Below are 13,447 nucleotides of genomic sequence, written 5' to 3' on the forward strand. Positions count from 1 at the left end.
TGCTCAATATATGAAAGTTGAGCAAAAGTCTTTTTCACCTTTAAAATTACAATGTTAGTTTCTTATAGTTATAAATGAAAATAAAATCAAGTTCTAAAAAATAATGAAAATATCTTTTTAACGATAAAGTAATATATTTTTTTGTAATAAAATATCTAATATTTATAATTTTGTTTATTTAAATATAAAGATAATAAACATTACTTATTATTTTTAATCAAATATTATATTTTATTTTTACGTAATAAGTATTTAAAATTAGAACTATTTAGTACTTATTATTTAATATTTACTAAATTACTAATTATATTATACCTGTCATTTTTTTAGAAAGGTTGTAACTTTGTATTTTCTCTATGTTTTGTGTAGAGATCATCAAATTAAGTCTATTAATATGTCATGTGATAGAGGAAATGAGAACTTACTTAGTGAGGGTATTGGATGACATTTTGGTACTGCGGTGGACGGTAATAGACATGTTATTATATGTAAGTTATGTGGGAAGATAATTAAAGGGGGCATTACACGCTTGAAACAACACTTGACACATAAAAAAGGTCAAGTAGTTGGATGCTCAAATGTGACCACACAAGTAAGAGAACAAATTATGAAACATCTACAATAGTATGCTGAGAAGAAAAGAGAAACAAAAAATGCAAGAAGAAGTAGAAGCCCAAATTGGAGGGGATTTTGAAAATTTGAGCGATGAAGAAGACTTGGAAGAAGAAAGTATGAGATTTGCTCGACAAGAAAACATACGATCACAGCAACAATGGGAAGAGAGACAAAGATTTCGAGCAAGAACAACTGAAGTGGGTAATATTTATGAAGAGGGAGGTGGCTCTGGCAGTGGTGCTACCAGTGGTTTCAATAGAGTAGGAGCTCGAACTTATAGTGGTCGAGAAGCTGGAGGTAGTGGATGACAATGGATCAATCCTGATGCCCCGGAAGCTAGACTAAAGGCAATGGATCCTATTTTAGAAAGAAGCAAAAGTGCAAAACAACCAAAAATCAACACTAAGTTACTGAAAGGGTTAAGAAGTAAATTAGGAAAAGCAGTTGGAAAATTCTTAATTTATAATCAGATTCTAGTGAATGTAGCTGACTCTCCATTTATGTAGCCTATGTTTGATATTGCTATAGAGGTTGGAAAAGGGGTGAAGGGTTCATTACCCTATGAGATATTTGAAATTTATTTAGAGCAAGAGTATCAAGAAATGAAAAATTTTATAACTTCTTTTGCTGAAATTTGGAAGGAGAGAGGTGTAACCTTTATGCGTGATGGTTGGTCAAGACCAATTAGAAAATACATTATAAACTTTTTAGTTTATTGCAATAGAAGCACCGTGTTTCATAAATCAGTTGATGCCTCTGATGTGCCAAGCAGAACAACTGAATATTATTTTAGGTAATTTTCTTATTTTAATTGTATATGCAAATAGTATTATGGACTTGCATGTTTTTAATTAAATAGTAGTAATTATTGAATCTATAATTTCATTTCAAATTAATGGACAAGGTGGTTGAAGAAATTGGACAGGAGAATGTTGTCCAAGTAGTGACTGATAATGAAGTTGTAATGAAGGCAGGAGGAAAATTATTAATGCAGAAGAGGCCTAATCTCTATTGGACAACATGTGCAGCTCATTGCATAGACCTTATTCTTGAAGATATTTGTAAAAAAAGTAACGTGAAGAAGGTCTTAGAAGATGCAAGAACAATAACCTCATTTATTTACAACCACACATGGACAGTGAATTTCATGAAGAAATTCACAAATAATAAAGAGTTACTTCGCCCTGCCATCACTCGATTTACCACAAGCTTCATTGCTTTGGAGACTATTGTGAGGCATAAACAAACATTAAGGGAAATGTTTACATCTGATACTTGGAAAAACTCAAGGTTTGGGATGGAAAAATCAGGCGTAGCATATGATTCGAAGAAGATTATCTTAGGCAAAAAGTTTTGGCAAAAGACCTTTGATATAATTAAAGTGCAAGAACCCTTAGTGAATGTTCTTAAATTGGTTGAAGGTGATGAAAAACCAACCATGGGTTTCATATACGAGGCAATTGATAGGGCGAAGTTGGCCATTCAAAGAGATTGTTTACAAAGACTATTGGAAAATTATTGACAACCGGTGGAGTTTTCAGTTGCACCAAGATTTGCACGCTGCTGGTAAGTGTAAATCAAATACAATTTCTTATTATTTTAACTTTTAAATTATGCATAGTTGCATTACAAAACTATTGATTAATATGTTTCTAAATTTAATTGTAGGATATTTTTTAGACCCACAATTTCTTTATTGTGCCTCACCCTGTCCTGAAGTTGCTAGAGAAGTCATGGATGGGGTTAAAAAAGTGATGACCAAGTTGGTACTCGATATAGATACTCAAATTCGGGTATTAATCAAGTAAGTATTGGTTCCATTAAATTGAATAATGAATTGTCCTAGTATTCTATAATACTTTCAAGAATAATTATTAATACATCTAATTAATTAATTATATTTCACAATCATCCTTTTTTAGTTGTTGCTATATCGAGATAAACAGGATACTTTTGGAACTCCATTGGCTCAAAGAGTAGTGAAACAAACAAATCTTGGTAAATATGGGCTGTATAGCTAAATAATGGATGAATGACTTTATTTTCTGTTTTTATGTTCAAATTTGACTTTTGAAATATACGCTTATATTGACATAAAACACTTTTTAATTATTCATGCAACTGAATGGTGGATTCATTATGGCTTGTGTGCTCCCGAGTTCCAAAGAATAGCAATCTGAGTTTTTAGCCAAACCACATCAACTTCGAACTGTGAGCGTAATTGGAGCACCTTTAGCCTCATCCATACGAAAATAAGAAATAGATTAAAGTACATGAGATTACAAAAACTTGTTTTCGTACATTACAACATGAGGTTAAAGTTAAGATGAACAATGAGAAGAAGCCAACGAGAAATTGAAGAAAGTTTCAATCCTATCAATTTGGACTACATTTTCGAAGAAGATGATCCTTTAAGTCAATGGTTACCACTACTTGACGGTCAAGACAATTCAAATTGGTTAAATGATAAAGTTGGTGGTACTACAGAAGTGATGACAATCTTGGTTTGAGCCTCCAAGTGATGATGATTGTAATAGTGGTGTTGGAGCTGGGGTTGGGGGTGGGGGGGTGGGTGGTGGTGGAGGTAGCGGTGTAGAATATAATTATGGATATGACACAGGGACATCATTTGTAAGGGATATACATCCTTCTAATCGTTATGGACAACATGACATACCTGAAAATTATGACTTGGATATTCGTCCAGGGAACCAGTTTTCACAACCCAGGAGAAGGAGTGCTCGTAGTGACTCTAGTGATTCTGCTGAAGATTCATATGATGTGGTTCGTAGTTTTGGCGACTTTGATTTAGATGGTTCATCATCACAATCATATGGATCTCATCCAGCATATCCACATTATGCATCTCGTGACTCACATTTTTATCCTAGTGGATCAGGAATCTCAGGATTTAGTGAGTATTCTTCTACACACTACCTAGAGCCAGCCCTAGCCCCAACTTATGGACATTATTCAGGATATGGTCAAAGAGGAGATTATGTACCCCCTATATCAATTGGATTTTCACCACCAGTACATTTTCAAGAGCAACAATGAAATGACGCAAACTTGGGTTTATTTAGCTATGTATTTCCACGAGGATGGGGAGATAATTTCCAATCCCAATCTTAAGATATAGATGCAAATTATGAAGACCCTCCACGTCATTCTTTTTAGTGGTGACATGTGTTATGTTATAAATTTGTAATATTTTATTCATGTATTTTCAGCTATTTATGATATTTGATATTAATCACTTTTTAAATTCATGTATGTGTAATGTGTATATTGAGTATTGAGTCTATTGATTCATTTTTAGTAACTTTATGACTTTAATTAATTGATTCTTACATTTCTATATCTTTTTACTCATTAAAGTAATGTAAACTATAAAAAAATTATGTTTTTTTTTGTAAACAGTGCACTAAAATTAATATAAAAATCATAATGCCTATTAAAAAGCATTTGTAGGTTGAATGAAAGCCTTCAAAATTCATTAAAAATCATGTATTAATGGATTTCATGCTTATTTTTCGATTTTGGCATGGTTGTGCAAGCGTGAAAAAAATTCACGACCGTTACGCTCGCTTCCTGTTACGTAACACTTGCGACCTGCGACCGTTACGTGACGTTACCCGCAACCGCGATTTCAAACCATGGTCCATACCATTTGAGTCGTTCCTCCCTTATCTTATCTTCTATAGGAGCTACACCTAACTAACTACGAATATGTTCATTCTTTAATTTATCTTTTAATTTTATACCACTCATCCATCTAAGCATTATCATTTTGGTAATTTTTACTTTTTGGATATTATGTTTCTTCGTCGCCCAACATTCCGATCCATATAGCATTACTGGTCTTATAGTTGTCCTATAAAACTTCCCTTTCAATTTTAAGGGTATTCTACAATCATAGAGCACACTTGAAGCACTTCTCCATTTTACCCAACCTGCTTTAACTCTATACATTACATCATCTTCAATTTCTCCTTCAACATGCATAATAGATCCAAGGTATCGAAATCTACAAGTGTTATTTATTTCTTTATCATCAAGTTTAAATTTGTCCCCACTATTCCTCTTGTCATTACTAAAATTATATTTCATATATTCGTTCTTATTTCTACTTATCCTAAAGCCTCTAGATTCTAAAGCTTCTCTCCATAATTCTAATTCAGCCTCTACTCCATCCCTAGTTTCATCAATTAATACAATATCATTTGCAAACAACATACACCATGAAACCTCTTTTTGAATACTCTCAGTCAATTGGTCCATCACTAAAGCAAAAAGATAAGGACTCAAAGCAGATCCTTGATGCATACCTATGGCGATTGGAAATTCTCTAGTTTCTCCATCTCTAGTCCTTACACTAGTCATTACTCCATCATACATATCCTTAATGACATTGGTATACCTACTACATACACCTTTTTTTTTCTAAAAGCAACCATAGAACTTTCCTAGGTATCATATCATAGGCTTTCTCAAGGTCAACAAAAATCATATGCATGTCTCTCATCTTTTCCCTAAACTTTTCCATTAATCTTCTTAAAAGATAAATAACTTCTGTGGTAGATCTCCTAGGCATAACACCAAATTGATTTTTTGAGACCTTCATTTCTAACCTTAATCTTTGTTCAACTACCCTTTCCCATAGTTTCATCATATGACTTATACGTTTAATTCCACGATAGTTATTACAATTTTGAATATCTCCTTTATTTTTGTATATAGGTATTAAAGTGTTTTTCCTCCATTCATTTGTCATTTTCTTAGTTTTTACAATTGTATTAAATAAAATAGTTAACCATATAATTTCGTTATCACCTAAGCATTTCCAAACTTCAATTGGGATGTTATCTGATCCCATAGCTTTCCCATTTTTTATCCTTTTTAGTGCGAACTTAACTTCGTTAACTCTAATTTTGCGAATAAATCTCATATTTTTAGTCTTTTCCTTATTTGACAATTCTAAGTTTAAGCCTTCTATTTAGTTTTCATTAAACAACTTACTACAGTTACTTCGCCATCGTTCTTTAATGTCTTCGTCCTTAACCAAGACAATATTATCCTCACTTTTTATACATTTTACATTTGCTAAGTCCTTACTCTTCCTTTCTCTAACTTTAGCAAGTTTAAATATATCTATTTCCTCATCTTTTGTACCTAATCTATCATACAAACTATTAAATGATCTATATTTAGCTTCACGAACGGCCTTTTTTGCATCTTTTCTTGCCTCCTTATATTTTTCAAAGTTATCTCTGTTTCTACATTTTTGCCACGTTTTGTACCAAATTCTTTTTGTCTTTATGATTTTTTGTACATTTTTATCCCACCACCAACTCTCTTTGCTATTCGAGAATCTTCCATTTGATTCACCTAAAATATCTTTTGCTATATTTTTAATAGAGCTAGCTAATCTATTCCCAAAAGTATTTGTATCTATCCCATCCTTTATGGTCCAATCCTCATCTTTAATCATATTATCTTTAAATTTTATTATATTTTATCCTTTTAGGTTCCCCCATCTAGTTTTCTTACACTGGTTTATTTTATCCTTCTTTTACCATTTTTTAATACATATATCTAACACTAAGACTTTATGTTGTGTGGTTAGGCTTTTACCTGGAATAACTTTACAATCCTTGCATGATAAACGATCTACCCTCCTAGTTAAAAAAAAAAATCTATTTGACTTCTATTTTGTTCACTTAAAGGTTATTAAGTATTCTTCTCTCTTCTTAAAGCAAGTATTCATTATACTAAAATCATATGATATAGCGAAGTCTAAGATCATCTCACCAGACTCATTTTTGTCTCCATATCCATATCCTCTATGTCTCCTCTCATAATTTTTATTATCCCTTCCAATGTGTCCATTCAGATCTCCTCCTATAAATATTTTCTCAGTCCTTAGTATGCCTTGTATAATGCTATCCATATCTTCCCAAATTTGTCTCTTAAGATTTTTTGCTAAGCCTACTTGAGGAGCATAAGTACTAATGATATTTATTATCTCTTGTCCTAATACCATCTTGATTTTTATAATTCTATCTCCTACTCTAGTTACATCCACAACGCTATCTTTTAAGCTTTTGTCTATAATAATGCCTACGCCATTCTTATGTTTTTCTTTTCCAGTGTACCAAAGTTTAAATCATAATTTATCAATTTCTCTAGCTTTCCCCCTCACCCACTTAGTTTCTTGAAGGCAAATTATATTAATTCTTCTTCTGATCATTGTATCCACAATTTCCATGCTTTTACCTGTAAGTGTCCCTATATTCCAAGTTGCTAATTTAATCCTAGTTTCCTGAACTAATGTCTTTACCTGCCCACGTCTAGAATGATGTAGGAAACCTCGCATATTTGACACCGTTCCCAGGCGCCGACATGGCGCGTCGCTTCAGGGTGACAACCTAGCCCACCCTCACACACTTTTCGCTACACTTGGGTGGTTCAAGTGCAACGCGTCACTCGTAGGGAATGCTCCAGCAAATATTCGATAAGGATTCATATCATAGTGATCTGACAAATTTTATGCTGCCTGTTAGCTACCTAACGCAACCCTCCTTTACTCGGGCTTAGGACCGGCTGTGTGTGAAAAATATTAGGACATTAAGTGCATCACAGGCGGAGTTAAAATATTTTAATATATAATATATATAATTATTTATTATTAATTTGTACTATTTGATTAATTTGGTTAAACGAATTAACCAAATCCAAAAACCAAACCGAAACCGAAAATTGAAATTCAATGAAAATGAAAACTGAACCAAACCGAATAAAATTTTAACCGAACCAAACCGACCAAATTTACTTAGTTAATTCGATTTTAACCGAATTATGCTCACCCGTACTTGTAAGTTGCCAAAATAGAAAACCATAAAATTTAGTTTTCAGTTTTTTCAAAGTAATTGAATGCCAATAATAGAAACAAAAAACTATAACATATATAAACACATTTTCATAATCTGTTTTTTCCTACAGAAATGACAAGAAACAGCAGAAATGATACCAAACAGACACTTAGCTTTCCACAAATGATTTGCAAGAGTGAAATAATAGTCAGATGAGAATATAAAGAATTATATAAAAAATGGCAGAAGAATCCAAATTCCAAACTATGACATCCCTACAATAACAATAACAAAATGACTCCCACATTGTAAGAAGTAAAGAAAGCTCATCCACTTGTCTAATCATTAACGTTTCTGTGAAAATGGAAGTCCAAGATATAAGGTTACCGTCAAGTGTCAACAACCATAGAGGAAGAGATATGTGCATTGTGACATTATGAAAGACAAAAAAGAGAAGGGAAAGCAACTAAAAGACACTACTCCAAAGCTGAAGATCCTCCCTAAGATGAACTTGACGATCATTTCCAACTTCAAATTTAGTGCAAGAAAAGAGGAATCACCTCTGAAATGAATTTCCAAGGTCTTTCATGAGTAATTCCAATATTAGCCTCCCACTCCTTGCAAGCCATATTTTCTCTTGGTTACTTTATGCCAAAGGGAAGCACCATAACCATTTACTCACTAGAGCAATGTTCTTTGACACCAAATTACCAAGACCCAAGCTCCTCTTATTTTTAGACCTCCCTTTGTTTGTTTGTTTTTTGTTGATTTATTTATTTATTATATTGTTCCCTTCACTAAGGTTCCATTTGGATTAAGGATATTGTTTGAGGAAAGGAAAAGAAAACATTGCATTTCTTTTTTCTTTTTTAGTCAAATACTATTAAAAATGAAAATTTGTTCCAATATGGTACAAATTAATAAAATCCTAATGTTAATGTTATTTAAGCCAAATGTTAATGTTGTGTAAAATGAAAATTTTTCTCATTGATTTATTATGTACTTTTTTCTGTCATTTTTCTCAATAGCCAAACATAAAAAAATGAACTCTATATTTTACTTTCTTTTCCTTGATGTTTTCCAAGTTCTGGCCTAAGGATATTTTGATCTTTTTAATGATTAGTACATCCTTTCTTCAGGGAATACAAACATGAAATAGGATAATCATAATAACCAGTCCAGTCCCATAAACCTTAGCCCAGTCCCATAAACCTTAGCCACTGAAAAAGACACACCCTTACGAATCTTAGTCACCACAGGATCCCAAAAACTCAGAGCGGGGATTACCACTTAAAGGAACTCCTAAATAAGTCAAAGGCCACACTAACAATCCACACCCTTCAGGCACGGTAGAACTGAAAGTAAATTCTAGAGTTACATTAATAGCACCTAGACCATATTTTCCCAAGCTAGCCTTGGAATACTAAGAATATTACAGAAGGAAGACCTATCACCAGACAAATAAATATTATCTTCTGCAAACTGCGAGTGCGAAACTGATTTTCATCTGAGACTGGTACTGTTATCCTGACTTTTTCTTAATGACTTCTTCAATTATGCATCATTAGCGACCCTATTGTTTCTTGTCTTCTATTTCTTGTATTCTGCTCCCTTGATTTGTAGAACTTTGGCTGCAGAATATTAAAATGTTAAAAGTACCTCAGGTCTTCACAGAACTCACCCTTAAGGGTGAAGGAAAGGAAGATGGTTGTGCCACCACTTGTTTAGCGCACTCATACTTGTGATAACGACTTTCTTTAAAGAAAAGGCAAATGTGGTTTCTAGAGTTAGGATATTACTCAGTTGTTAGTGCAACAGACTGTTGATACTCTTACTAAACGATAACAGGTTTATTCTATAGAGAACAGTGATCAATGTCTCATAGGCACAGCAGAGATTCCAGTTGGTGGAATTCACATGGATTCTATTCTTGTTGAATCATCATTACCCTTGAAGTATGTGGCTTACTCCCATTGTTTCCGTACCGAGGCAGGAGCTGCAGGCACAGCAACAAGGTAAATTTCCTTAAGAGAGTATTAGTTTCTTTAGGTAGTCCATCACTACTCAATTTAAAGTCAACATTTCATTACCCTATTATGTCTCCTTAATTCACTTGAATATTGATTTAGATGCATTGCTGGATTCTCTTGAATCATTGAAGAGAAAGACCAGCATTTTATATGGGCTTTCTTTGGTAGAACTTACCCTCTGTGTGGTTTATGGAATGGAATTGAAGTAGGAAAAGATCTAAGATGGGAATGAATCAAGGCAGGAATGGAGTTGTCGTTGGATTGTGATTACTGTATTTTGGTTAGCAAGAAAAAATGACTCTAGGACTTGCTACTTTTCATTCCTTTTCAATGTTTGGTAGTCTTTGATGGTGGCTATAATGGATTGAGAAGTCATTTTTCATAAACGCCCCTAAAATAGAATTATTTATTTTTGTAATCTTTCAAATATATTACTTCAATTCACTGTTCTTCTTTACTGAAAATTTCTACATTTTTGGATCATAATATTTTTTACTTTTTCTTGAAAATAATAATGAATGATATTTTTGTTTGGATTTTCTTGTTATCTTTCAAAGTAGTATTAGTAGTAATAGTAATAAGAAATACGAGAGAGAAAGAACAAGAATAAGAAAGAGAGAGGATAATAGAGAGAAGCAATTGTGGCGCATGAGCGAGCTTGATGCATGCGATACGAGCTGGAAACCACCATTTTTCTTGGAAAATTTAGGTTAGATAAACTGGAAACCGCCATTGTTTTAAGAAAATTTTGTTCAAATTCATTTAATTTATTTGAAATGATGAGGAAATTTTTGCTACCGTTCTTTTAACTAAGATTAAAAATTGCTATGAAAGTTCATGCTTCATGACTGGTTCAAGCGATGAACTGTGTTAATGAGCAACTGTAAAACACTTGGTCAGAACAGATTGGTCTAGATGATGATTTCTAAATTCAGGGATTCATCACATTTCATTGAAGCAGACAAAAATATTATATTTTGAGAAGCATATTGACTTGGACTTATTGCAAAATTAAGATGAAATTTGGAGGAAGGTTGTCTCTTCTGGTTTTAGGGGTATCTGAATCTACTTGTTTACAGGATCAGCTGAGGCAGTTCTGCTAAGAAAAATAAGTTTATTCATGGGTTAAGAAGCTGAGAACTCAAAATGGGGTCATCTTAATGAGATTGTCGAGAAAATTTTTGTTTCAAGGAGAAGGTCCTTGTTGAGAATTCTGAATTCCTGATGGAGAAGAAGCATCTGGATGGTGGAAATTTCTACAGAATTGGATGTGGTTAGGAAAGGCCAATGATAGGTCAACTGGCAGGGGGGAGATTTGAAATGCATGGATTGTGGATCATTCAATATTATGGAAGGCTGAAATAAATTATCAGTGTTTCAGAGATTAGAAAACAAATCTAAATACGTGGATGCTCTTATTCCTGGGATTCAATTTGTTAGGGAAGAAAGCATTGTTGGTGGGCTTGGCCGGAATTTGCAGGTGGTGAAGAGGATGCCATCGGAGAGAGCGGTTTGAAAGCATAGAATTTCAGGGCAAGTAAATCCCCCTGAGATATGCTGGAGGTTAGGGATAACAGTGGGGGGATGGAGCTGGTGGGTTGGGGTTGCGATTGCTAAGAAACTTAAGTTGGTCATCACAAACTGGCCTCTTATAGTTATTGGAGATAGCCCACAGTTTGAAAAGGAAAATAGGGGTTTGGGCTTGTGGAAACTGGGCCCAATGGAGGTTTAAGTAAGGCAAGTACTTAAAGCTACCTTTTATGGGGGGTTGGGCTAGAGCTAAGATAAATTATGTTTGAGCTGCCAGATCGAAGCCTAAGATTGAGAAAATCAGTGGGAAGGATTTATGGAGGGTTGAAACAGTTGGATTCAGAAAGAGCTACAGATACTCAAGGAGAAGTGGATGGTTCTGACAAGGTGCTAGGTGAATTAGGCAGCTTTTGTCAGTCGTTTTGAAAAAATAGGGGGAGAAAAATGGCGTTTCTTCTGATCTTCACGATCATAGTTTTCCAGTCAAGATTTTAATCATGAATTGAAATCCCAATTTCATGAATCGAGAATCGGAAAAGAAGATTCGGTGCAAAATTTTAAAAATTGATTCATATTGTCTTGTATATATGTAAAACAAGTAAAATAGTAAAATACATTGAAATTTCAACAAACATGGATCATCCATGTTGATAATTGGAATGGCGCTTGCCTTAAAGCAAGTTTTGTAGGTCTAAATCCAACCATGATCTCTTTAACTATATTGATATAAGCAAGATATACCATGATGTAACCATTCCACCTTTATCAAGTATCAAGTTAAGCTAATTTCTATGGAACTATAACACTTGTTATGTGACTCAAAACTAAAGCACCTAGTCTAAAAGTTCAAGATACACTAAAAAGTACGATAAAGACACAAAAATTTTAAAAAATTGAACTTCGTGCTTATGATGTAAGTTTACATGTTTAACAATAAAAAATTCATGTGCATGCTTTCTTTAAAAAACAGTAGGGAGAGGAAGCAAGGAAAACTTAATGAAAAATTGAACTTTATGGTTTTAAGGGAATGAATCAATGAAAAAAAAAGTTTGAACTTTATGGTGTTTAATAAGAAAATTCATTTTTAATGCACGGGCTTGCTCTAATAACTAAAACAAGAATAGGAAGTAAATAAAAAACATGAACGAAACTTACTAAAATATAAAAACTAATGAAATCAAATCCTTAAATCCAGAGGAGTGGAGAGGGCAACATGCCAACCAAAAGCTCACCCATCTAGTTGACTTTGGTTTCCTTCCCAAGACAGGTTTCCTTCTCTAACTCTGGGTTTCTTCTAATCTTATCTAATGGCAGGAATAAGAGGTGCAGAATGGGAGGGCCAACAGACTTCTTTCTTACCTCTTGAAGGAAAAAACTCATGTAAATAGCAAATAGAAGGCCACCATGAAAAAAGAAAAAGGTTTTAAAATCTTTAAGTTGGGTTAGAGGAGTTGCATCCAAATCTTTTGATTTGTACTGTTCAATTCTATTCATTGATTCACCAGGTGAATCATACGGTTTTCTGCCTTATGTGATTCCACCATACAATTTAAACCGATTTATGCCATTCTCGATACGAATAGTACAATTTGAATTGAGAATTGTACAATTCTAACAACTATGTTCTCAATAAATTTCCAAAAACAGACTTGTGTCAAGGGGATTGTGTAAAAGAAGATTTTGAGAATTGTGAGGGCTTTTGAACATCGGACCAAGTTAATATAACAATTATGAACTAGAAAATACTTGGGGAAAATTAAAGATGAGTTGAATGTTAGAGGAAAGGAGGTGATGCTGCGGGATGATGGACTGCCCTTCGTCCTAGGTTTTTGGTGAGGCAGAGGTTGACGATTATGATAGTATGACTGAAGTCTGAAAGAGGTTCATTGTGGGAACAACTAATTGAGACCCACAGTTTCAAAGATGAGTTTGATAGTAGTGAAACTTATAAAGAAAATTAGGCATCAAGTTCAATACGGTGCAATTGGGTGATTGTGAATTATTTAATCAGCAGAAGAAGAGGGAGGGGGTCATTGGACTGTAGGGGGGACTATGAAAATGTACAGATTGGTGATCAGCATTTGAAGGAAGCTGTAGGCCTTGAAAACCACTGTGGTTAACGAAGGAACTTTGGCCATTATATTCTGCTTATACTGGCCCTAAGAGTAATCTTAAGAGAGTCTTGGGTAAATCTTAAGCAATCTCCGAATAGGACTGCTCAAGGAGTTTCGTTTGAAATGATTTCTTCTTGTTCCAGATAATGTGCATGATTTACTAAATATAACTTTATGCCCAAGGGAGGGTGCTAAAAGGGGAGAGGAAACTACCATTTGTCCTTCAAGGAGTGAGACTTGAGAGAGACAATCAAGATCCACCAGGCCCCTCTTAAGGAGATGGGGA

The 13,447-nt window shown here is 33.9% G+C and overlaps 1 protein-coding gene across 3 annotated transcripts in view; it reads left to right on the plus strand.

Moving 5' to 3' along the window:
* The window catches only part of LOC131161860 (serine--tRNA ligase, chloroplastic/mitochondrial), a 44,292-nt gene that overhangs the window by 15,974 nt on the left and 14,871 nt on the right, over window positions 1-13,447 (plus strand). For all 3 annotated transcript variants that reach the window (XM_058117843.1, XM_058117844.1, XM_058117846.1), the window contains one exon: window positions 9,336-9,502. In XM_058117843.1, coding sequence (XP_057973826.1) covers window positions 9,336-9,502 — 167 coding nt within the window. The remainder of the gene's footprint in view (window positions 1-9,335; window positions 9,503-13,447) is intronic.

The sequence above is a fragment of the Malania oleifera genome, chromosome 8, assembly GCF_029873635.1.
Source record: "Malania oleifera isolate guangnan ecotype guangnan chromosome 8, ASM2987363v1, whole genome shotgun sequence".
NCBI classification, from domain to species: domain Eukaryota; kingdom Viridiplantae; phylum Streptophyta; class Magnoliopsida; order Santalales; family Ximeniaceae; genus Malania; species Malania oleifera.